Source organism: Bos grunniens, chromosome 2, assembly GCF_055505025.1.
Source record: "Bos grunniens cultivar Pamir isolate PY7600 chromosome 2, Bosgru_T2T1.0, whole genome shotgun sequence".
In the NCBI taxonomy this organism is placed as follows: Eukaryota; Metazoa; Chordata; class Mammalia; order Artiodactyla; family Bovidae; genus Bos; species Bos grunniens.
In genome coordinates, this window is record NC_141166.1 from 84,255,713 (window position 1) to 84,283,037 (window position 27,325).

Below are 27,325 nucleotides of genomic sequence, written 5' to 3' on the forward strand. Positions count from 1 at the left end.
AGGAAAATGGATGATGCAGATCAGAGAAAAAAATTACTAGAAAAGTTAATTTTTAGGTAAGCAAGGAAGATGGGCTCCCACAAAGAAATGGAGCTGGACCTTAGACAGAAACAAGGTCAGTCCATCCGTAGTTATAGGTGTGAAGATTAAAAAAAAAAAATGCATCCAGAAGCACAAAATGGTAGATGTGATGGTAGCAGTGTAAAAATATTCTCTTCTGATTGCTTTTATTTTTCAGTCATTATCGGAGAAAGAAGTCTGAAGATTTGTTATTAAAAGCTTACAAGGAAAGGAAAATGTATAAATAGTTATAAATAAGAGGGGAAGCATGGTATACTCGCCATCCAGTTTGAAGTTTCCATCTAGATTTAGGGGTCATGAATTTAGAGTGGGCTAGTAAGTATGGCCGGAGAAGGCAATGGCACCCCACTCCAGTACTCTTGCCTGGAAAATCACATGGGTGGAGGAGCCTGGTAGGCTGCAGTCCATGGGGTCGCTAAGAGTCGGACACGACTGAGCAACTTCCCTTTCACTTTTCACTTTCATGCATTGGAGAAGGAAATGGCAACCCACTCCAGTGTCCTTGCCTGGAGAATCCCAGGGATGGGGGAGCCTGGTGGGCTGCTGTCTATGGGGTCGCACACAGTCGGACATGACTGAAGTGATTAGCAGTAGCAGTAGCAGTAGCAGTAAGTATGGCCGGAGGTTTTTCTCCTAATCAAATTGAAAAGGTGCAAAAGATTTGAGAGTATACACAAGAAAGGAGGTACAGTGACAGCATATGGAAGTTCAACTGGAAAAAGGAGGAGCAAAATTAGGACGAGAAGAATGAAAGTGATGAGCTGGCTCCTTAACATCAGTGGATAGTTGGTTCTGGTAAGGCCAAAAGGCTGCTTATATTAGGGTGATAAGAAGAATATATAAAGGAATTTCCCTATTTATATTAGACTGTTCCTTTGGCAGAATACTTCTCTGTTATCACATGTTAAGAGAGGGAAAATGGGAAGACAGTCCCCTTTATTCAGATTGCAATAAATGTGCTAGGTTATAAAACAATGGGGATGAAGGAGTTAACAAGATGAATTAATCTTTATTAAGGGCTTCCCAGGTGGCGCTAATGGTAAAGTGTCTGCCTGCTAATGCAGGAGACAGAAGAGACATGGGTTTGATCCCTGGGTCATGAATATGCCCTGGGGGAGGAAAAGGCACCCCACTCCAGTCTTCCTGCTGGGAGAATCCTGTGGACAGAGGTCCATGGAGGCAGGCCCCGGTCCATAGGGTTCCAAAGAGTCAGACACAACTGAGCGTCTGAGCCATATCCCATACAATCTTTATTAAGGTTCTGTTATGTGCCAGGCTGGACGTTTGGCACATATTATTTCATTTAATTGCTACATCATGCCTATGAGGTGATAAGGTAAATATAATCATAACCTAAACTCAAGGTCTTTGTACTTGCATGGGTTACAGGGCTAGTAGTAAAAGTGGAAACATTAGTTGCTCAGTTGTGTTCAACTCTTTGTTGAACCCACAGACTGCAGTCCTCCAGGTTCCTCTGTCCATGGGATTTCCCAGGCAAAAACAGTGGAGTAGGCTGCCATTTCCTTCTCTAGGGTATCTTCCTGACCCAAGGACTGAACACAGGTCTCCTCCATTACAGGCAGATTATTTACTTTCTGAGCCACCAGGGGTGGTCAAGCCTCAAATATGTGCATGCCTAACTATGGTATTTAAGAGCTTTCTCTTCCCAAAATGCTTTAATACATATAATGAAATATTTTCAAGTGAATATTCATCCTTGCTACTATTTTTCTGGCCTTTGAGAATGAGGCAGTGTAAGGGTAAGGAAGGCAACAGGTAACAGCAGGTACTATAAGCTCAATACTGGACTTCTATCTCAAAGTTGGACGTTCTGACTTTGAACAATTATCAACTTTAGAAGTCCTCATATACTTTGCTAAAATATGGCTTTTTCCCTTCCCTGTTATTACCCCTTATATTATATATTATTATAGTACATTATATTAATCATTCAAGTATATGTTCTGCTTTGTTTATAAATTTAATACAACTTTGCCATGACTATAATATTTGTATAGAGAGAAAGTAGAAGCATTCAAAAGTCATTTTATTTTTAATCACCTTGGTTATTTGCCTTTGGCATTACTAAATATTTTTCAACATCTCAACAAAATAATACTCTTTTTAAGACTGCAGGCATTAGAATGATTGTCATTCATGCAAATAATCACTTACTTACACTATATGAGTTTGGGTTGGATAAAGCAAATTACCATTTGAAAATAATTCAAATAACACTCTGGGCTAAGACCTTGCTTATGAATGTTATCTTGGCCACAATATTTCTTAACCTTCTTCCATTTAGCTAGATTTATTTATGGTAATACAGTCCAAATTAATAAACTATTCAACTGCCACAGGTGTATTAAACATAGGATATTGTAGGACTCTATCAGATGCAAATGAATTTGAAAAACATTATTTATTTGAAATTCTATAGAAATAAAAATTAAGATGTACTATAACTACCTATTCACTTAAAGATGCACATTTTAATGATATTATATGAAAAACTTAAAAGAATGTCAAAAATAAAGTTAAAAAATATGACCTAAAGTATAAGTCATATTCTAGCTGATGAGACAGAGCTAAAGCATAACCATTGTGTTTTTTAGACACTGACATTCTTTCATCACACATGAAAATTATGGATTACAAATATATACCATATGTACATACATGTACATACATATGAAAATCAACTGTGATCTTAGTTTCACTTAGCTTTACAGTTTTCAAAAATGTAAATAGATCATTAAATATTTTTGACAAATGACCTGTACTAATAGGAAGATTAGAAACTAAACAGAAAATTGAATCAAAAGTCATAGAATCTAAATTTGAATCCAGTCTCTGACAACAATCAACAGTGTGAGTATAAGCCCGTCTGCTTCTCTGGCGTTCTGTTTCCTGAACTCCAGAAAATAAGGATTAGGCAAGGTGGTCTAACAAACTTTATGACTCATAGCTTGATTTGCTATTAGGTAGAATTTTCTTCAGTGCAGTATTAACTAGTAAGACTCAAATAAATCAGTATTAGGGGTGTGGAAGAGTGGGTGTCCCCACAGCAAAATCCGGGTGAACTGAGTCCAGAACAGAGACACTAATGCCGACCTCCTACACAGCATGCGTGGACAATAAATTGTCTCCTGTCTTCAAGGATGGGGAAGAAACAGCTGTCCCTGAGCTCTTTTTTAAGGACACAGTCAGTTACAAAGCAGCAGCATCCCCAGCTAGTATGAATCCGACTGAAGTAAAGTTTCTATTCACAAGGGGGATATATTTCTGGTGGCAGTAAAAACAATTTTGTTAGGTTTAATCAAAAGTGAAAAGGAATTCTAGAATGTTCCCTTTGCGCCACATCATCCATTGCTAATTCAGGGTGGGCCCAGTGATAAGGGTAATAAAAATATCCTTAGTGACTGAGAAAAAGAAATAGCAATTAAATGCATTTCAACCCAATATAAAATACCAAATTCTTTACTAAAATAATGTAAATAATAAAAAATAGGAGAAGGAAACACAGCATGGGAAATGAAAGTAATCTAAGCAGTAAAATTTAACACTGACTTACTTAGGAGTTACTATTATACATATAAACCACTGGGAATAAGCTGAATAAAAGGTTGGGACATATGCTTGACGATGACTTCTGTATCAAAACAACAAATGAAGAAACAACAGTCAATGTTAAAAGCCAAAGCACCTTTCTTTGGCAAACAAATAGAAGAGAAAAGAAAAGAAGAACTTAATATTGGAATTAACCATTCAGTGATAGGTTGGACACATGATTTATAAATCACAGAAAGGTAAAAGAGTACTCAATTCTCTAACCATGCTTATGTGAAAAAGCTAAAAATGGCAAGAATAGCACCTATTTTTATACATTTGGGGAATAATTTATGACAGAATATTGAAAATAGAGTCACACTGACCTGCTCACGTCAGGAAACCTGATGGGAAAGTAAATAACTTGGCACTTGGGTCTGATGATGCTTTCCAGATCCTTGGGTCTGTGATCAGGAATCAACTTCATGAATTTTCCAATAGAAGTGAGAAATGACTCCATATTAAAAACTGAGTTGAATACCACCACATCAGCCACCAGGCTGCAAAGGGAAAGGATAAATGCATATGGTGAGCCCACATTCATTCAGTTCTTTTTATAACTTCTTTTATAAAGAAGAAGCTTAAAGACTTCTTCATTAATCACAGTTTTTACTGAATCTTGGGTTTGCAAAGAACTCTCCACTTCTTGGTTTTTATCAAAATGATCCTAACAGATAAGTTACTTTCATTAGCCTTATATCAAGGGAAGTTAGATGGCAGGCATCAGAGAGGAAAGGCAGGAAAGGAATTCAGTGATTTAATGGGATTCTATGAGGACAGTAAAGAATCTGTCTGCAATGTAGGAGACCTGGGATCAATCCAGGAAGATCCCTGGAGAAGAGAACGGCTACTCATTCCACTATTCTTGCCTTGAGAATTCCATGGACGGAGGAGCCTTGCAGGCTACATACCATGGGGTTGCAAAGAATTGGACATGACTGAGCCACTAACACTCTCACTTATGAGGCTTCAAACCTAAGTATATTTTCCTGCAATGCCAGGAATTTTCTGTAGTGTCACCAAAAACATGAGGACCTTTCTCCCTGTGGCCCAGTTACCCATGTTGAGTTTTTATGTCGGTGATGTACTTTGATTTACACCACAGTATGGAGAACAAAAAAGTTAGCATACTTTTCACTGCCTTTAAGGAGACTAATCCAGATAAAATTATTTCACACTAGAGCATACCTTCATAACATGTGGTTAAAGTCTATTTCTCATTTTAACCTTTGTTTTAAGAAACTGTTAGGTTTTTGAAAGTTCTGAGACTACATACACAGAAAGGATTATATGAGAACTCTACAAGTAACTTATTCTATTATTATATTAGACTTGGGGGAGTCAGAGCAATAGAAGAAACTGGTGAAAATGGATCCAGAAATCCATACCACTAGGTCCTACTGATTACATAATATATTATAAAGGACCATAACACCATGAACCTTCAAAATTAAACAAGAGAAATATAATACTGGCTGTTGCTTTTGATGTAAATGCTGTGATCCTCTCCTTAGCACTTTCTTTAAATTAAAAATAATCTAAAATATATAGTTAGAAGGGAATGTAAAAACAAAGTTTATGTATCATAAATACGTCAGTAGTTTCCAAATTTGTGTACAACATTTTTTGGGAAACCAATGAACACAAATGATAACCGTGGGTGAACTGGATAAAACAGGAATATGTACTATGTTTCCTTTATGACTCAAAAAACCATTTTAATAAATCATTGTTTTGTTTTTTAAAATAGCACTCATTGCTTTAAGCAATGATTCCATGTCTCAGTGTCCCTGGATCTCAACATGATGCATACAAATGCTTTGATAAGGTGTATAAGATCAAAGAGGAAACAGTTTTATTTCACTCTATAAAGAACATCAAGAAAACTGAAAAGAAGACACATAAGTCCACAAGACTGCAAAACACAAATGAATAAATAGAGTTTACAGAGCAGGACTATCATAACAAATCCTAAGTTTAGTTTAATTTGCGTTTACTGAGACAAAGTTCCTACTTTCAGTACATAGTGGAATGAAAAACCAACAAAAGGAATGTTGACCTGCCATCCCTATCCACTCCCACCCCTGAAAACTGCTTTCCCATACAAGCATTTTCTGTTTTTTTAGTTGCAACCTAGTGCAAATTTGGGGTTAGCAGTGATTACAACATGGATAACACAAGAGAATGTCACAGAAGTGCTGACACTACACTGAGCAATAAGGAAGCCAATATAATAATACACCAAAAGTTGAAGGATGTTTTACAGCTAGTCTGTTTTCACTATATGTCACATATTTTAATAGCGACTCACAGGTCATAATATATAGTTACGACCAGTGATCACCAGTCAGAGGGTTAGTGAAACCTCTGTTTAAGGTGAGTGCTTATGTCAGTCATCTCTGAAGTCCTTAACTGCCACACAGTCAAGAAAGAAATCTGACAGTGCCAACAAAAGCAGAAGTCAGCAAGAAAACTAAAGAAACATTTCAGGAAGCTGGAGTCATACTTTTCAAAGAGAATCTGAACTGGACTGCTTTCTGACATTCTTATTTTTCCTCTGGACGACTGCAAACCACTGTTTTCTCATTAAGAGTCCCAGTGACGATCAAGTCCATTTCTTTCTCTTCAAGTTCATCTACCAGTTTATCCTCTTGAGAAGAGCAATGCTCAAAAATCATGTATAAGATTTTATGGTCTCACTCCCTTTGAGCAAAAGCAATCTTTTCTAGAACAGAGAGATGAGGGGTAGTGAGTTAAAATTTTTTTTTTTTTTTTTGCTATTTGCCCTCAAAGGGCATGCAACTCAACTACATATATTCTTAAAAACCCAGTCTTTGTCAAATTAAAGAACCAAGATAGTTTACAGAAATATTCTTTTTCATGCATTTCCTCTCTGATATGAGTGGGTGTAACTTCCATTAACTTTAAAGCCATCCATAAAGGGAAAAACAGACTTAATTTTTTTCCCCAGTTATTTCTCAGGGGTAATAAACACACACTATCTGAGGAAAAGAACGATGCTAATTCAAGAAACCAAAAGAATATTACAAATGTTTTCCATATTGATAAAGTACAAAATGATTTCATTTTTGTTTTTAAAACATATTTTCCCTCTCTGTTTCAATATAAAATAAAGTATTTTAATTTTATTTTGAAATTTAAAAACGGTTGCTTTTTTTTACGAGACATTTGACGGGAAGCAGCTCCTCTCTATTTTGATAGCATTGCTACTTCACAATTGAAGCAGCTTGTAAAAATGATTGCAGGAAAACATTTACAAAATGCTCAAAACACAGAAGTATTACCAGCTAGCTGTTTTTCTATGTCAACGAAACTATGGAATATACTAGCAAAAGAGCTGGGTGTCTGTTTAAGAACATCATCAACCCCAAAAACTAACGACTATTAAAAATGGTGAGTAAACTGTACCCAATCACTGCCAAACTGACTCCATTTGAGTGCTATGTCGATGGGATCCAATAGCAAAGCTGTTTCAGAGTCATTATTAACTTCTTTTATTAACTAAGTTTTAAGAGATATACTTTGTTGAAGTAACAAAACAGAAGGACCATCACCTTTAAAATGTCATGGTATTTTAAGGCTAGGCAATTTCAGAAGACTCAATGAGGGGAAGAAAAAAAACCAAACATCACCTAAAGATTCATTTTCCATAGTTTTCTCTTACAAACAATAAGAATCAAAGGACAAAAACCTCTTTCTCTGTTACGCTTTAATTTTTGTTTACTCCTCTGTACATTTCTATTTTGATTTTGGCTGGATACACTGAAAGTAGCTGGTAAATAAGAGGTGAAGAACTGCCTTTTCTAAAAGTACATCTCACACAACAGATGATGGAATAAGGGGCTGAAGGAGGTCCCTGACAGCCCTTTGCTTCTATTTTGAGTGTTGTAGAAAATACAGTTAAATAACTAGCTCAACATATAATCCGGTTGCTACACATATGTATTTTATAAAAAAAATTAGTTGTTCTCTTATCTGTATATATATATTGCAGAGGTACAAGTAATTCTTACCATGGAAGATATATTTAAACATTTGCTCCTAATATAAGGTATTTTAAAAATATGTGTACCGTAGGTCTCTAGATTTAAAAGTTAATGATAAGGAAAAAGATGGCAAAGGACTAAATACAGTGATACAATCTATACCTACCAGGAGAGAATTTGGTTGTATCCATATTGGAAATCCCTCTCCTGACATTTCTTGACAGGATATACCAATTGGTTCTCATGAAAGTACAGAATCTTTTTCAATTTCCCAAGGTCAGGTCGAAGGGCAGCCAGTTCAGTCAGGTTAAGCACTGAGCTTGCGAAGAGGATCCTAGGAAAGAAGGAAATTAGGGTTACCATCCTGAGCATACTAGAAGGGGCATTCTTCACCTTCTCTTCTCTCTACTCATCCTACCCCAAGGAAAACATATCCCCCATAGGGACACATCAAGAGTTAAGCCTAATACCATGTAGCAGCATTCTAAGTTTTGATCTCTTAAAAAGCAGCTGCTAAGAACTATAAAAGCCCTGAATCTCATTGGTCTTCTCAGCTCAGTTACTGAGAGATGCAAAAAAAAAAAAAAGAGCTGGATGGATTTTATTGAAAAAGGCAAGAAAAGCTCTATCTGAAGGACAAATGGAACAAAGATAAGGCTGACTGGGGAATACTTTGCTCGCCAGTTTCATTACACTTTACTTCTTTATGCAACCAACTACTGAAATTCAATATATGAGCAGGAATGGCACATGTTCGTGTTATGACATAAACCCTTTTGATTTATGCAACAGACTTATCTAGTGAGGGAGGGCTTTTTCTCCTGGCATGTTTTTCACTGCCCCCCTTTTAAATATTCTGCAGTATTTCTGGGGTTGGTTTTATATTTTCTTCTCAATTACTGGACTGCTAATGGTACCAGATGTACAGTCTGTAATATCCCTTATATAAAACCTAAATTTAAAAAATGAAGAAAGGCTGGTTCCTTGACTCTGGCGGAGGGGCGGGGTGGGGCGCGGTGGGGACAAAGGAAACTGAATGTCTACATATCCATGTTTATGAATGAAATAGTGTCTATTTACTCATTAATTCCACAAACATTTATTATAAATGCCTACTATGTACCAGGGTCAAGCCAAGAAAAAGAGAAGAGGTGAACAAGACAGCCCAAAGAATGAATGCTGGCTATTAATAGTGACATGAATAAAATATTCTGGAGGACAAACAGACAACTGTCTGGGACAACCTGGAAATATTTCACTAACAAGGGGGCTAACACATGTGGACACAGAAGAGCGACAAATTACAGTCCCTGAGCAGCTGGGGACATTTAGATGGCACAATTTTGATGAAATGCCACCTTTATAACATAATATAGAATCATTTAACCATTACAGCTTTAATTCCCATTCTAAAAAATGAGACTGAAGAAGGTTAAGAGTTTTTCCTAGAAATCACACTGGTAGAAAGTGGCAAAGCAGAGACTCCTGGTCTTTTAAGCCCAAAGTACTATTCATTACACTACGGATATGAATTTGTTGTGCACCACTTACATTGCAGATGCTTTTTATTGTACTTAATAAATACTAAATAGCATCCTTGTTATTACCATGATTACAACTACTATAAATTCTCCCTTGCTGACAAGCCAAATGACTAACTTCAGGTGTTTATATGATCTGCAGCACTAGCCTTTCACATAAGAATAATAATTACGTAACAAGAGCATATATCATAAATGGGAATTCAAGTGTCTTCTTCATGGACTAAAAGAGAAACAGAAGACCCAATAGTAGAGACGTTTCTAAACTCACATTGCTGTATTAATGTTATGATTTATTGCTTTAAAGTAAATAATCTTATCAAGAAGATGCATTTTTAATTGTCTATTTGTACTCAACTAAAGGTAGCTTAGCTGGTTAAAGAGTCTGCCTGCAATGCAAGAGACCATGGTTCGATTCCTGGGTTGGGAAGATCCCCTGGAGGAGGGTATGGCAATCCACTCCAGTATTCTTGCCTGGAGAATCCCCATGGACAGTAGCCCGCCAGGCTCCTCCGTCCATGGGGTTGCAAAGAGTCGGACACGACTGAGCAACTAAGCACAAAGCAAATAGAAAATTTATATCCTGAAAATGTCCTCTATTTTGTCCAAAAATATTCCCACCACCATCAAGTATAAAGTTTTCTAAAACTGGGACTGGGGACTTCCCTGGTGATCCAGTGGTTAAGACTCTGCACTCAATGCAAGGGGAATGAGTTTGATTCCCAGTCAGGGAACTAAGATCCTGCATGTACAGGAACTAAGATCCTGCATGTACACAGTGGGGCCAAAAAATAAAAAAGAGACTGAAAATTATGAAATACAAAGATATTTGCTTATCTACAAATCTGATCTTTAGCTGCTGCTGCTGCTAAGTCGCTTCAGTCATGTCTGACTCTGTGTGACCCCAGAGATGACAGCCCACCAGGCTCCCCCGTCCCTGGGATTCTCCAGGCAAGAACACTGGAGTGGGTTGCCATTTCCTTCTCCAATGCATGAAAGTGAAAAGCGAAAGTGAAGTCGCTCAGTCGTGTCCGACTCCTAGTGACCCCATACACTGCAGCTCACCAGGCTCCTCTGTCCATGGGATTTTCCAGGTAAGAGTACTGGAGTGGGGTGCCATTGCCTTCTCCATGATCTTTAGCAGAGAAAAAAATTAAATTTAATTTCAATCAATATTTTCCTTAAAAAAAAAAATAGGTGGTGATTGGTAGATCAAGTTATTGAGTAATACTTCCCCCTCCCGCTTTTCCTGCTTCCACCCTCAACATACACACTATTGTAAACAATGACTCAATCATTGAGACCTAAGTAAACACAATGCATTCACACACAAGGAAGAGAAATTCATTAACTACAGCTTCCATCTATTAATTACATGGAGAAGTAACTTCCATTAATTAATGAAGAAATTTGGTAGACATCAACTTACCAAGTGATCAAACTTAATATGAACAATAGTGGATCAAAGGGATATCATGCATTTCCCAATACACGATAGAAAGACAGAGATCACCAATTCCTGCCCCAAATGTTTAATCTGAATTTGGTCATGAGTAAATAGCCAGCCAGTCACAAAATAAATGGGGCTGGATCTTCAAGAATGTCAAGGTCATAAAAGGAAAAAGAAAATCTAGAGTAAAGGGGAATAAAGAGATCCCCAAACAAAATGCAGTGTGTGATCCTTGATGGGATACTGAATGGGGAAAAAAACAACTATAAAAGATATAAGGACAACAGGGAAACTCTGAGTATTGGGTTGAATATAAAATTGTAAAGTTTTATCAATCTTAAATTGAAGTGTAGTAATTTTACTGCTGTTATATAGGAGAATATCCTCGTTCTTAGTAGACATGTTGAATTATTTACATGTAAAGCATAATAATGTCTGCAACTAATTCTTAAATGGTTTGGTCAAAAGGTCACTAATAAAAAATATTCAAATATTCATAGAAATGTTTATAATTGATTAAATAAATGGTATACTGTAACTCATTGATCTACCTTTACCAATTTTTAAGTTACACATTTATAAAACTACAAACTTGGGAGGATACGCATTAGATGGCAGAAAGTAAAAGGGAAAAATATGTTACATTCCATAAATAATAAATCCCTCATATATGTATTTCTAGTCATAATCCAATTGTTCATTTGCTCCATGGGAATTATCCTTAAGGTGGAACATCTGTAGCAAATGTTTAACTAAAGCAAGGCCTTTACTCTCCTCCAACCACACACCACCTCTCTTTACCCTGCCTACCAGCTGATCCGTAATCAAGGAATCCAAATGTAAAATGGAACCTTCCAAATAGAAGTTCTCAAGCGAAAGGCTGCAATACATTCAGAAGTAAAATGGCAATGGTTTTCATAATACTACCCATTTGGGACTGCCCACACCAACACTTCCTTCAGTTTGTTCAGTCATTAATAAGAAATTCATTTTATTTTCATAACGAATTTTGAAATAGCCCTCACTACTTCTAAATTGTGGAAATTATCTCCAACATAATTAAAACATTTCTCTTTGCTTTTTCCTTGTAAAATGGTAGTTAAATTGGACAATAAGCAACTCCTCAAATATTCAGCTCAGTGATACCTATAAAGAAGTGAGGAAGATGCTCACACACAAAAAATAAAATGCAGGTAAGATTCATAGGCAATTTTTACTTTGCCCTCTTTTATCAATTAAAAAAAAAAAATAGGTACAATAACACAATGAATGACATCACTCAATCAGCAGTTAAACCCTAGGTTCCCAGTGTTCTTCTTGCCTCAGGTATTATTTAAGCAATAAATCCTAACAAGGTGAGCTTTATCATCCCACACTGTGTCTCTGGTAGGAAAGGGCACAAGGTGATAGCAAAAAGCACTAGGAACAAGATAATTCCTGACAGCTGCTGCTTGAGCACCAGTTAAATTGAACAGTTTATCTCAGCATGAAGATGTTATAAGGTTTTATGTTTAATATTTTTAAATTAACATAAAACCCAGAGAAAGCAGTTGGGCAATCTTTCACAAACATGACATACTACAATCACTGTATAAGCTGGATTAGTACTTATTACCATGCTACTACAGAATTAAGCTGTTTTTAGACCACCAAAGAGCTTTAAATTGCAACTTTTGTCTCTGTAAGAGAAACCTATATTTAAAATGTCTGCTAAATTCAAATTAACGGCTACATCATTAGCTCACCATCTCACCAAAAGTATAAGTAAGCTGCTATTAAAATCGTCTAACCAAAACGGTTCTGTGTTGTAAGAACGTTCTAGTATTTGGAATTGTATCCATATACATGCTTCAAGTATTTTCAATACACGTTATACCTACAATCTGAGTCACATTTGCTTAAGCAATTATTCAACATAATTAAATTCAAGATTTTATTTTTCTTCGATTCAGTTTGAATATACTTGTTGTTTGCCTTTCATCCTATTTTCTTGATTAATCAAAAGAGATGTTAAAATATACCTAAGCAGTGTAGCTGTGTGACTACTGTTATCAAGATGCATACTTTTATACCTTAAAAGTATGAAGTATAAAGGGGCAGTGATATGAGAAACAGGACAGGCATTCAGTATTCTAACCACTGTCATATACAATCAAGGAGAAAATCCTTCATGTACTAGTTACTCTTGCCCAATAAAATCTTTTCAATAGCCCCCCACTTTCCAAAACCATTTATCACATAAAGGGATACAGAACACAATTTAACACAGATACTAGTTTGCATTGTTATTTATACTTAAACAATTTCTTACAGGTCTTCCTCAAGACTTTTACAGAAAAATAAATGCCTTCTACCAGCTGTGTCACTTTGCTCAAAACGCATACTTTGAATACTCCTTTGAATTCTCAAACTCCTTTGAATGCTCAAACTTTGAATACTCAAATTTTGAATATTCAAAATAAACTCCTTTTCCAGATTCACACTGCCGAACCTCACTACCTAAGTCTTCCTTCATTCTTTTGTTGCCTATCTTGAGTTTCTGTTCCTTGATATCTGCTTCCAGGATTCTAGATCCCATACCTTCTGTGATAAAATATTTTTTGCATGATGAAAAATTTCCCTACCTGTACTGTTCAGTATGGCAGCAGCTAGCTAACATGACTATAAAGCACTTGCAATGTAGCTAGTCCAACTGAGAAACTAAATTTTAAATTTAAGTTTAAATTAAATTAGGCATAAAGTAATTGGGAAGCACAACTCAGATGGACCAACTTTCTTTAACCCAACACTCCACCCATCCTACCTGAATGCAATGCCTCACTGAATTGATTTCTATGTACAGACTCTTCATTGACTTATGATAATTTAATTTCTAAGTTCCTGCTGACTTACTGAATTTTACCTAGCAGGGTCTCCAATTCTAGAAGCCCAGAATGATAATTTTTTACCTTCTGATAATTAGAAAATACATGTTCATTACAGAAAATGTTTTAAATTCAAAAAACATAAATGAAGGAATGCACAACCACCCTGGAAGAGATGGATACTATTTGCATTCTGGTGCTTATTTAGTCAGTCTACATTAAGCATCTATTATTTGCAAGAACTAAACTAAATGAGAGAGAAATATCAATAACCTCAGATATGCAGATGACACCACCTTTATGTCAGAAAGTGAAGAGGAACTAAAAAGCCTCTTGATGAAAGTGAAAGAGGAGAGTGAAAAAGTTGGCTTAAAGCTCAACATTCAAAAAACGAAGATCATGGCATCCGGTCCCATCACTTCATGGGAAATGGATGGGGAAACAATGGAAACAGTGGCTGACTTTATTTTTCTGGGCTCCAAAATCACTGCAGATGGTGATTGCAGCCAGGAAATTAAAAGACGCTTACTCCTTGGAAGGAAAGTTATGACCAACCTAGATAGCATATTCAAAAGCAGAGACATTATTTTGCCAACAAAGATCCGTCTAGTCAAGGCTATGGTTTTTCCAGTGGTCATGTATGGATTTGAGAGTTGGACTGTGAAGAAACCTGAGCACTGAAGAATTGATGCTTTTGAACTCTTGAGAGTCCCTTGGACTGTAAGGAGATCCAACCAGTCCATTCTAAAGATCAGTCCTGGGTGTTCTTTGGAAGGAATGATGCTAAAGCTGAAACTCCAGTACTTTGGCCACCTCATGTGAAGAGTTGACTCATTGGAAAAGAGTCTGATGCTGGGAGGGATTCAGGGCAGGAGGAGAAGGGGACGACAGAGGATGAGATGGCTGGATGGCATCACCAACTCGATGGACATGAGTTTGAGTGAACTCCGGGAGTTGGTGACGGACAGGGAGGCCTGGCGTGCTGCGATTCATGGGGTCGCAAAGAGTTGGACACGACTGAGCGACTGAACTGAACTCAACTGAAACTAAATGATGGACCCAAAAGGGAGAACAAAGTAGCTAAGGCAAGAAGAAAACTGGCAGGTTGAGAAACTGAATAAGGACCAAGGAAACTGGAGCCATCTGTTCAACAAGTCACCAGAGAAATGTTGAGGATGTCAATGGGCCTCTGTGAGACATGAAACATACTTTGAATTTTATCTAAGAGCAATGGGAAGAGAATAAAAGGTTTTAATTAGGGAAATGATAAAACAATAAATGAATGTTTGATGGATTTACCTTTACTCTTTCATTTTGTAATAAGTATAAATTATTACAATTTTATTTTTTGCTTTTAGTATTTTACATGCTTTGCTATGTTAACAATTTCCAAAACACGTATTTTAACAGATTTCAAGATACGATGTGTCATAATGTCATCAATCAGAACATGAGTTTTAGATATTTAGATATATGTTTAGATTTATTTAAATATATAGTCTAAATTTTTTCTTATATAATCTATGTTTCTATTACATCTGTTATGTATTTCGTGAGCTGTTTATCATTTTTTAATATCCGAAAACATTACTCTGACTGCAGTATGGAAAACAGACTGCAAACAGAATCATTTTGGAACAAGGGACAACAGTAAGGAAAAGACATGATGGTGGCTTGAACTAAGATGATAGCACTGATGATGCTGGGGAGCTGTCTGATGGGGTTTGCTGATGAACTGGACGTGAGAAGTGAAAGAGAAGAGCATTATCCTTTCCTCCACTGTGTCACTTTCAAAGCATGTTGACAGTGTTTCAATGTAACTGGGAGCTCAGTGATACATACACGCATATATGAAAATTATTCCCAAACATTTCAAAAGTCTTTGGCTTAAATATATTTTAAAAATTTATTAAAAAAAAAAAAACCTGTGTAGAAAGATAACTGAGTTCTAATCACTAATCCCTGATATAAAACATCATTTTAACTATGTTTAGTTGTCAGCTACTTGATCTTAATTAGAACATGTCCACTGCACACTGAAAAAGAACACATATAACCAAATGTTCCCATGTGCTGAAACAATTAAAATTATAAGATGAAAGCCATATTTAAAGGGAAAAGAAACAGGGAATTCCCTGAAGGTCCAATTGTTAGGACTCAGCACTTTCACTTCTAGGGCCTGAGTTTGATTCCTGCTTGGAGAAAGATCCTGCAAGCTGCAAAGCATGGCCAAAAATAATAATAAATAAAAATAATAAAATAAATTAAGGAGAAAGAAATGTAGTCACTTAATTTGCTAGGTTCTTGTAGGAGATAATTTACAAGCTAATAGTTTCCCAAAAGCTGTCCCATGATGTAGCATCAATTAAGAGGTTAGTTTTGGTTTCTTCCACTAAGTATTATTTTTTTCCTGTGCTCATCATGAAGGCTAGGCGAACACAATACAAAGAATATGTGTTCAAAAGGCAGGGTATTGAGGTCTGTAAGCAGGACCTTCCATTAAGTAGTATCTCCAATTGGTTTGTTAATATCTATCCACCCTACCATCATCAGCACTCTGAACTGCCTTAAAGATGCTTCAGGAGACAAATTACATAATACCTGTTTAGTGCTTTCTTAGCTAGCAGTGCCAGTTAAATCCAGGTATCTCTTAAATAACTGCAGCAAACTCTCAAGTATTTTAATTCTTCAAGACACTCAGTAATTATGTTTGTAACAAGAAAGGAATTAACAGGAAGGGAAGATGGGTCTATTACTGAAGAAAATAAAAAATAAACAGAAATTTTTATTTGGGGACTAGAATCTGTTAGGCGTATTTTTGTAAGGTACAAAATAACGAGAGCCAATCAGAACATTTATAGATGTATCTGTTTTAGACCATCTATCAGTAAGTCAACAAATCAAAATATCATCAAAAGATAAGAAGTATATCATCCTGGTTCCAAAAGAGGTGACAATATAATTGGCAAAACAAGCCACAAGTACAGGAAATATTAAAAAACAATAAATTTTAAAAAACGTAAGTAACAGGATAGGCAGCTCTGTCCTGTCCAAGAAATGTCACAAAGCACTGCAAGGCTGATTATGAATGAAGGGATAGGGACTAAGCTCCATCATTTCAGAGGAAGAAGAGAAAACTACGGGCAGCAGAAAACCATGCAGTCTCAAGTTTATTGAGCATACCAGGGAAGGCCTGAGTTTGGAGGTTTTGGGTTTGCAAGGATCAGAGTTAGTTAAATAAACCAGAGAGGAAGGACAATTAGCTAAAGTTAAGGATTTGAAAAAAATAAAAGTAAATAAACAGGTAAAACTGAAAAGGTTTTAGAACCTAGAGGTAACCAAATATAGCATTAGAAGTTCATGAAGTTCATATTTCACCTGCCAACCATATAGGGATACCTTGTACCATTTATAATCATACTAGGAAAGCTTGATTTCTTCTTACTGTCCTTTTGAGTTAAGAATGCTCACTGGCAAAGAAAAGTGGCAGTAAAACAAGAGAATAAGGAATCAGATGAAGTACCACCATCACTACCACTCTCAAAATAAGGGAAGTTGCTCTCAGTTCAGTTCACTCAGTCGTGTCTGACTCTTTGTGACCCCATGAATTGCAGCACGCCAGGCCTCCCTGTCCATCACCAACTCCCGGAGTTCACTCAGACTCATGTCCATCGAGTCAGTGATGCCATCCAGCCATCTCATCCTCTGTCGTCCCCTTCTCCTCCTGCCCTGAATCCCTCCCAGCATCAGACTCTTTTCCAATGAGTCAACTCTTCACATGAGGTGGCCAAAGTACTGGAGCTTCAGCTTCAGCTTCATTCCTTCCAAAGAACACCCAGGACTGATCTTTAGAATGGACTGGTTGGATCTCCTTGCAGTCCAAGGGACTCTCAAGAGTCTTCTCTAAAACCACAGTCCAAAAGCATCAATTCTTCGGTGCTCATCTTTCTTCACAGTCCAACTCTCACATCCATACATGACCACTGGAAAAGCCGTAGCCTTCCACTAGACGGACCTTTGTTGGCAAAGTAATGTCTCTGCTTTTGAATATGCTATCTAGGTTGGTCATAACTTTCCTTCCAAGGAGTAAGCGTCTTTTAATTTCATGGCTGCAGTCACCATCTGCAGTGATTCTGGAGCCCAAAAAAATAAAGTCTGACATTGTTTCCACTGTTTCCCCATCTATTTCCCATGAAGTGATGGGACCAGATGCCATGATCTTCGTTTTCTGAATGTTAAGCTTTAAGCCAACTTTTTCACTCTCCTCTTTCACTTTCATCAAGAGGTTTTTTAGTTCCTCTTCATTTTCTGCCTTAAGGCTGGTGTCATCTACATATCTGAAGTTATTGATATTTCTCCTGGCAATCTTGATCCCAGCTTGTGATTCTTCCAGCCCAGTGTTTCCCGTGATGTATTCTGCATATAAGTTAAATAAGCAGGATGATAATATACAGACTTGACATACTCCTTTTCCTATTTGGAACCAGTCTGTTGTTCCATGTCCAGCTCTAACTGTTGCTTCCTGACCTGCATACAGGTTTCTTAAGAGGCAGGTCAGGTGGTCCGATATCTCTTCTCTTCCAGAATTTTCCACAGTTTATTGTGATCCACACAGTCAAAGACTTTGGCATAATCAATAAAGCAGAAATAGATGTTTTTCTGGAACTCTCTAGCTTTTTCAATGATCCAGCAGATGTTGGCAATTTGATCTCTGGTTCCTCTGCCTTTTCTAAAACCAGCTTGAACATCTGGAAGTTTACGGTTCACATATTGCTGAAGCCTGGCTTGGAGAATTTTGAGCCTTACTTTACTAGCGTTGTGAGATGAGTGCAATTTTGCAGTAGTTTGAGCATTCTTTGGCATTGCCTTTCTTTGGGATTGGAATGAAAACTGACCTTTTCCAGTCCTGTGGCCACTGCTGAGTTTTCCAAATTTGCTGGCATATTGAGTGCAGCACTTTGACAGCATCATCTTTCAGGATTTGGAATAGCTCAACTGGAATTCCATCACCTCCACTAGCTTTGTTCGTAGTGATGCTAAGGCCCACTTGACTTCACATTCCAGGATGTCTGGCTCTAGGTGAGTGATCACACCATCATGATTATCTGGGTCTTGAAGATCTTTTTTGTACAGTTCTTCTGTGTATTCTTGCCACCTCTTCTTAATATCTTCTGCTTCTGTTCGGTCCATACCATTTCTGTCCTTTATCGAGCCCATCTTTGCATGAAATGTTCCCTGGTATCTCTAATTTTCTTGAAGAGATCTCTAGTCTTTCCCATTCTGTCGTTTTCCTCTATTTCTTTGCATTGATCGCTAAGGAAGGCTTTCTTATCTCTTCTTGCTATTCTTTGGAACTCTGCATTCAGATGCTTGTATCTTTCCTTTTCTCCTTTGCTTTTCACTTCTCTTCTTTTCACAGCTATTTGTAAGGCCTCCCCAGACAGCCATTTTGCTTTTTTGCATTTCTTTTCCATGGGGATGGTCTTGATCTCTGTCTCCTGTACAATGTCAAGAACCTCCGTCCATAGTTCATCAGGCACTCTATCTATCAGATCTAGTCCCTTAAATCTATTTCTCCCTTCCACTGCATAATCATAAGGGATTTGATTTAGGTCATACCTGAATGGTCTAGTGGTTTTCCCTACTTTCTTAATTTCAGTCTGAATTTGGCAATAAGGAGTTCATGATCTGAGCCACAGTCAGCTCCCAGTCCTGTTTTTGCTGACTGTATAGAGCTTCTCCATCTTTGGCTGCAAAGAATATAATCAATCTGATTTCGGTGTTGACCATCTGGTGATGTCCATATGTAGAGTCTTCTCTTGTGTTGTTGGAAGAGGGTGTTTGCTGTGACCAGTGCATTTTCTTGGCAAAACTCTTATTAGTCTTTGCCCTGCTTCATTCCATATTCCAAGGCAAATTTGCCTGTTACTCCAGGTGTTTCTTGACTTCCTACTTTTGCATTCCAGTCCCCTATAATGAAAAGGACATCTTTTTTGGATGTTAGTTCTAAAAGGTCTTGTAGGTCTTCATAGAACCATTCAACTTCAGCTTCTTCAGCGTTACTGGTTGGGGCATAGACTTGGATTACTGTGATAGTGAATGGTTTGCCTTGGAAACGAACAGAGATCATTCTGTCGTTTTTGAGATTGCATCCAAGTACTGCATTTCGGACTCTTTTGTTGACCATGATGGCTACTCCATTTCTTCTAAGGGATTCATGCCCGCAGTAGTAGATATAATGGTCATCTGAGTTAAATTCACCCATTCCAGTCCATTTTAGATCGCTGATTCCTAGAATGTTGATGTTCACTCTTGCCATCTCCTGTCTGACCACTTCCAATCTCCCTTGATTCATGGACCTGACATTCCAGGTTCCTATGCAATATTGCTCTTTACAGCATCAGACCTTGCTTCTATCACTAGTCTCATCCACAACTGGGTATTGTTTTTGCTTTGGCTCCATCCCTTCATTCTTTCTGGAGTTATTTCTCCACTGATCTCCAGTAGCATATTAGGCATCTAGTGACCTGGGGAGTTCCTCTTTCAGTATCCTATAACTTTTGTCTTTTCATACTCTTCATGGCGTTCTCAAGGCAAGAATACTGAAGTGGTTTGCCATTCCCTTCTCCAGTGGACCACATTCCGTCAGCCCTCTCCACCACGACCTGCCTGTCTTGGGTGGCCCCACGGCATGGCTTAGTTTCATTGAGTTAGACAAGGCTGTGGTCCTAGTGTGATTAGATTGACTAGTTTTCTGTGATTATGGTTTCAGTATGTCTGCCCTCTGATGCCCTCTTGCAACACCTACCGTCTTACTTGGGTTTCTCTTACCTTGGACGTGGGGTATCTCTTCACAGCTGTGCCAGCAAAGCACAGCCGCTGCTCCTTACCTAACCAAATACAGATAAAACCAGTTCATTTAAAAGCATGGCTGTCCATCATTACATTCTGATAAAGAAATCCTTAATACAAGTTTTTGAAAGTGCATCTTTCATTTAATCATTATCATAAGAGATGTGTCCTATTATTCCCATTTTACCATTTAAGAAGTTAAAATACAAAAGATTTGATTAAGTGCTAAGACAATAGCAGTTACTAAGAGGCAGAGATGAGTTTTAAATCAAATTGATCTGGACTCAAAGCCCCTGCTTTTATAGTTATTCACACAGATTTTGAATCATCAGAGATTAGAACGTGCCAGTGTTTCCTGTTAACTATACTTAGAGAGTCTATGTCTTGAGAAATAAAAGAATATAAGGTACAAACCTGTACTAACCCAGACAGTTTTGTTTCATCCCTTCATTCAAACATATTTACTGAGTGATTATAGTGTTAGACAAATTGTGGAAAGGTGACGACCATCAATGAAGGATCTCCTGAAGAAATGCAATCTAGGCACCACTCTAAATAATAGGAAGGAGTCGGCAGGCTGAAATAACAAGGAGTTGGTTGGGACAAGGGGATAGAGAGAAGTGGATGATATTAAGAGCAATGAAGGAAACAGTAATGTCTGACTTGGTGATGGGGAGGGAGAGGGAGAGGTTAAAGGTGACTCAAGGGTTTCTAGCTTGTGTAATCAGCTAGGTAGCAGTACCATTCCTTAATATAAGAAGAGAAAACATATCAGCAGTTGGCGTAGAGGAGAAATATTGAGACAGATTTTACAAATGTTGAATGTAAGTGGAGTATAGACCAATGAAAGAAACTGCATTGGAAATTTAATTAAACTAAAGGGTTTGGTCACCAAATGTGTCTGTTAAAATGGCGAGTTTTCCTTGTTATATAATTTTACATATTGTGCTACATGTTTAGGCCATATTTCATATGGTATCTTGCTTCCTCCCATTAACAGTATATACTCCTTGATGAGATAAATTAGATCTGCTGTTCTTTTCTTTAGTATCCTTAGTTTCCCCAACATGGCACTTACTACTCTGGATCTTAAGTTCTTTTACAGCAAGCCTTATATATATCTTCCTTGTTCACTCCCTTATCTCAGGTGCTCAGTAAATGTTTTCAAATAAATGAATCAATAAATCATTCATTCATTCATTCATTACGTTAATGATACTGAGAAAATCAAGCCAGTTGATTCTCTATTTATAGTAAAGTATTCAATATGACATTTACTCCTACCATTAAAAAACAAATTGGAAAGAATCTCAGGCTGCCCAAAGAAAGCACTTTCTTACTTTGGCATCCAATACAATTCTAGGAAGTGTTACCTGATGCTGTGTTTGATGGAGTCCTGGCTTCCCTGATGGCTCAGACAGTAAAGGATCTGCCTGTAATGCAGAGACCCAGGTTTGATCCCTGGGTTGGGAAGAGTCCCCTGGAGAAGGGAATGGCTACTCACTCCAGTATTCTTGCCTGGAGAATTCCATGGACAGAGAAATCTGACAGGCTATAGTCCATGGAGTTGCAAGGAGTCAGATATTATTAAGGGACTGACACTTCCACATTCACTTTGATGGGGTCCGTTACTTTTTCCTAGGGTCCTTAATAATGTGCTAGGCACTGTTCTCTGCTTTACCATGCTAACATATCAAGGACTGAAGATACCATCCAAAAGACAAGGAACTCCTGGGGAAAGGTAGGTGTCAATCTGGTATAAAGATCTGGAATGTACAATATAATGATAATAATTCCTGTCATCTTCAGGGATTCATGATCATCAGCCTTGAAGAAGTTAACTCAATTAACATGCAAAGCACATCTAACTTGCTGAGTGTGCTGGGAACACTTCATATGGTGTTTTATCTCCATAAACTAATATAATTAGTATGTGAAATATTTATAATTCACCTCATGATTAATCTATCGTAGAAAACTATTCCTTAACAGCAAAATATCATTTTATATTGGAATATCCAAGCCACTCTTGCGTCCTTGGAGTTCATTTCTAAACAGTATAAAGTTGGAAGACTAGACACCCAAGGTAATGGTTATAATTCATTTGTCACTGCAGCCCAACATTACCAGTGTTGTCAAAGATCACACACATTTAAGGACATGCTGACCATCAAGCTAGAAGCTATTGCTTAAATAGATGCAAAAAGCTCAGTTCAGGCACAAGCCTAAGAAACACACCATAGGCAAATACAGGATTGCTTTTAGATATTATCATCATTTAGGCTTGATTATGACCCAGGAATCATTAAAATAATCACAACAACAACAACAACAATAATAATATCTGCTTCCTGGCATCAACTAAACTATTCCTAATAATCATGGAGAGAAAGGTATTTTGTGTCCAAATAGCTAATAAACAAGGATAAATATGACAGCCTGATAATTTTACTGAATCACCTTTACTGCTAAAATTAACAAGAACAAAGAGAAATACCTCCTAAATATTCAGTCTTTTTAAAATCGGTCATACATCTAAATTTTTCCATGATTATGAGTATTTCCTTTAAATTTGCTTCCCAGAGTCCTATAGTCTACTGAGTTGTTCTATCATTTGATTTGTGACATTTTGTTGCTATACTTCTCATAGAGATTATTCCTGTGTTTTGATTACTTCTTCTATGTTTGTTTTGGCAAGTCCAAGACAGTTCTTTGAAAGCTTCCCTGAATTTGGTGCTTACTATGCCATTTGAAGAAATACCTTCCCACAAATAATTTATTAAGTATCCCCAATGTTTTGCTATTTTACCCATCACTTTAACTATAAGGATATCACTAAGTAATTAATTATAAAAGTTAATGCCAGCAGAATGCACTGTGCACAGTAGGCACTCAGAAAGTGTTTGCGAAAGTGAAATGTTAACTGAGGTAGTACATCACAACAGAAAAAGAACTGAGGCTCCCCTGGTGGGTTAGTGGGTGGGGAATCCACCTGTCAATCCAAGAGACACAGGTTCCATCCCTGGGAAGATTCCACACACTTGGAGCAACTAAGCATGTTTGCCACAACTACCGAGCCTGTGTTCTAAAGTCCAGGAGCCATGCCTACTGAGCCCACATCTGACATCAATTACTGAAGCCCTGACACCCCAGAAGCCATGTTCGGCAACAAAAGAGATCTCCGGGATGAGACACCCATGTGCCACAAGTAGAAAGGAGCCCCTTCTTGCCACAAATAGAGAAAAGCCCACGCAGCAAGGAAGACCCCGCACAGGCAAAAATAAACAAATAAAAACTATTTTAAAAAAAAGGATTTGAAGGGATGAGTCCCCAGATTGTGTCCTGCTCTCTTACATTTTTAGAGATGAGACATTTGATAAAAATCTATTTGCTGAATCCTGTTTCTTTTTCATCAAGCCAACAAGGTGAAAATTCTAAGATTATGTTTCCCCAATCTATAGCACAGAAGGGAAAACACTTAAAAGTTCATTTTTTGAAAGATCTGAACTTCCCATTTGAATAAAGTAAAATGAAAATTACAAATTTTTCTACATGGCTAAGTTTCACAAATAAAAACTTTTTCAGTATGCTTCATTTGATCACAACTTAAATAACTGCTTCCCCGTTTTTTGTTTTTTTTTTAATTAAAATATACATAGGTACAGGAGAAAATAGATGAAAAATACAAAATGCTATATAAACAATATTACTGAGATTATTTTAAAATGAAGTATTCAGGTCATTCAACACAACCTACTTGACAGGGTAACTCTCTGAGATGCATCTCGTTCTCCCCTACCAAGGTCATACTGCCTGACCAGGTGCCTAAGAAGCACAAAATGAGGTCACTTGCCCTGGGTTAGCCAGCTAGAAGCAAAACTGGAACCAGGATAGTCAGTAACAGCAAGGAAGTCACGGGTACTACTAGTGAGCTGCCAGTAGTGGGGACAGCTTCAACTTAGACACTGGGGTGAAAATATTCTCCTCTTTAAAAAGGGTGGGGGAACCCATTCCCTGAGGGAAAAAGAAACAGCTAGAAGAACTTTTCTTTGATCATGTTTCACCCTTTTTTTCCACATAATAACAGACAAAAGTACTTGAACATGAATATAAATATGCAGAGGCTCACCACAGATATCCATCGGAGTTTCAATGTTATTTGAATTTCCCCTTGCCTACTACTGAGGCCCACATGCCATACACAGGTCACAAAAAGCCATCTTAAGCCTCTCTCCTGTGCAAGGCATTTACACCTAAGGCACAGCACGGAAACATCTGTTCATAATCAGTCCACTCCTTTCTTCCCTTCCCTCCACTTGTACGTAACAGTGGCCAAGGACCGTCAGGAAACACAGAGAACCCATCAGAGAGGCAAACAGGGAACTTCAGGCTTGGTATAAGAGCCAGAAAGGCTAGAGGAGAAAACACTTGAGATCGACATTGAAGATGAGAATTTCCAGCTCAATAGTATGTTAAGGGCAACACTTGGAAAGGGGAGAGATTATGTGTTTCTATTAACACTGCAGAGAAAAAGCAAATACCTGGAACCATGAATATGCACATTCTATTCTACTAAGCAAATATTCAGCATATTTTGTACTATTTACAAACTTATATATTTATCATATAGTAAATAAGAGATAAAAAAGACAAGTTAGATTTGACATCTGCTCTTCATCTTTGCATCTGGGCAACTGAGAAATAAACAAGAGGCTGAAGTTGTATGAGAGTTGAAATCTGACATTTTAAATAACTTTGTTTTAATCCCCAAATTCATTTATACTCTTATTGTTGCTTACTGTCAGGGTGATGCCAGCTCACTGCAAATAAATTTTACGACAAATTGCTCCATTGCTAAGTTCCCAAAATGAAATGCTTTCAGATAGGACATTCTACTAACTTCTTGTAATAGATCCTTGTCTTAAAAAACACTTTCAAAGGAATGTTAGTATTTTGCCACTCCATAGGAATCTGTAACAAGGCGAGAGAATCTCCCAAGAATATTCCAACAGTCCTTGAAAAACTAAGACTGTCACAAAACCTGAGCATCTGGCAACTATGCCACCATGAAGTATCCATATGGAAGACACCAAAATGTGTCAAAGTACCCAAAATGATTCTGGATGGTGTAGGAGATAGAATAAATAATTCAGTATCGGCAACACTTTCAACAGCAGGTAGTGGATATGCTACCTGCTTCTATAATGTGCCAGAATGTAACATAAGTGTGTGAGGCTGTATGTGTATATGCGTGAGAGAGAAAGGCAGAGAGGATATGAGTACACATGAGGCTAAGAGCTATTTTTACATAGAAATATTTCTTAGGTAGTTTTATTTGTAGGGACATCAGATATCTGTAAGTATAGGTTTATAGATACACAGAAAAAAAATGGATTCACTGAAAACTTTTTAAGATAAACATAGCAACAAATATATTACTTCAGAGTCAATGAAAGAATACTGCACATTAACTTAACATTATGGTTGAAATTGTACATACAAAAAAAGTCAGAAAATCCAAAATTATGTAGTTCCCTCAGCAACTATGACTGTATCCTTGTACATACATGAATATTCTGCATTACTGTAATGATGATACATTTCAGCGTTAATTTCAGTTTATACAATGTGATTGCACTAGGATTCTTTTGGGAACTCTAAACTTCGAATTTTTGGACTTTCGTGAATATAAAATCTTAACCATAAAATTACATTAACATGGGTGGGGTTTCTGCATTTTATTTTCTGGCATTTAAAAACACAATAAGAACTGAATGGTTGACAACATTAAAGTAGTAAAAGATTGGTTGATTTGCAATAATACAAAAACAGTTTGATACAGAATCTAAGACTTTAAATAGAGATATACAACTAGAAACAAAAAATAAATGTCCTTCTGAAGATGAATCAAAAACAAGAACAGGCAAGACACCTTTCCAAAAGTGAGCTAATCTACTTTTTCTATAAAATGCTAGCTTCTAATTAGAAGGTACTTTCAATTATATTTCAACATGGCTATAAATACTGATAACTGAAATAATTCTCTCACTACATATTGCTCTATCTTATGAAGAAAAAAATAGTATTAAAATGGCCCCTCACATCTTTCAGAGTAAAGCTGGTTGGGAGCCACTTTTCCTTCTTGCATGTGTAACATGGTAGGACATAACGAATAAGATGAAATTATATTACCGTTACCAACTACTTTATGACTATGAGCCTGAGGCTGATTCAAAATATGGTTCACAAAGAAACAGATACACAATAACTAAGTTAAGCTTAAGAAATAAGTAACTGTTTTACATAATTACTGAAGTATTATACAACTGTGGAATAGCTGGGAAACAAATTAAAGAACAGTGGCATATATAAAGAGTTCAGGAGAGAAGAGTCCAAATCATATTTGTTCAGGAAAAAAATTACAAATACTTTCATGAAAGTGGTATTTCTTTCAACTAGTCTCACAGAATAAGTAATTTTACCACAAAATGAAGACACTTCAGAAAAACAGAGGATCCTATGGAAATATCTGGAAGTAAAGGTGGTTAACACTATGTTGGAGAACACAGTTTGGCTCAAGAGGAGGCTTGTGGAGGAGGTATAAAAGGAAAAACTGCAAATGCAGATTAAATATACATTGTAAAGGACTTAGGGAGTAGGCAACGGCACCCCACTCCAGTACTCTTGCCTGGAAAATCCCATGGACGGAGGAGCCTGGTGGGCTGCTGTCCATGGGGTCACTAAGAGTCGGACACGACTGAGCAACTTCACTTTCACTTTTCACTTTCATGCCTTGGATGAGGAAATGGCAACCCACTCCAGTGTTCTTGCCTGGAGAATCCCAGGGACGGCGGGGCCTGGTGGGCTGCCATCTATGGGGTTGCACAGAGTTGGACACGACTAAAGCGACTTAGCAGCAGC

At 37.3% G+C, this 27,325-nt stretch overlaps 1 protein-coding gene across 50 annotated transcripts in view; it reads right to left on the bottom strand.

Moving 5' to 3' along the window:
• The window catches only part of QTMAN (queuosine-tRNA mannosyltransferase), a 457,067-nt gene that overhangs the window by 260,230 nt on the left and 169,512 nt on the right, over positions 1-27,325 (bottom strand). For 43 of the 50 annotated variants that reach the window (XR_015145715.1, XR_015145716.1, XR_015145763.1 and 40 more), the window contains 2 exons: positions 7,864-8,031; positions 4,017-4,190 (listed from right to left, as the gene is read on the bottom strand). Coding sequence is in view for 47 of the 50 variants with exons in the window: in XM_086351432.1 (XP_086207558.1) it covers positions 4,017-4,190; positions 7,864-8,031 (342 nt within the window). In the remaining 3 variants the exon portion in view is untranslated. Of the gene's footprint in view, positions 1-4,016; positions 4,191-6,196; positions 6,416-7,863; positions 8,032-10,303; positions 10,374-27,325 lie in introns of all 50 variants that reach the window. The other 7 variants (XM_086351693.1, XM_086351706.1, XM_086351702.1 and 4 more) reach the window with 2 other exon arrangements.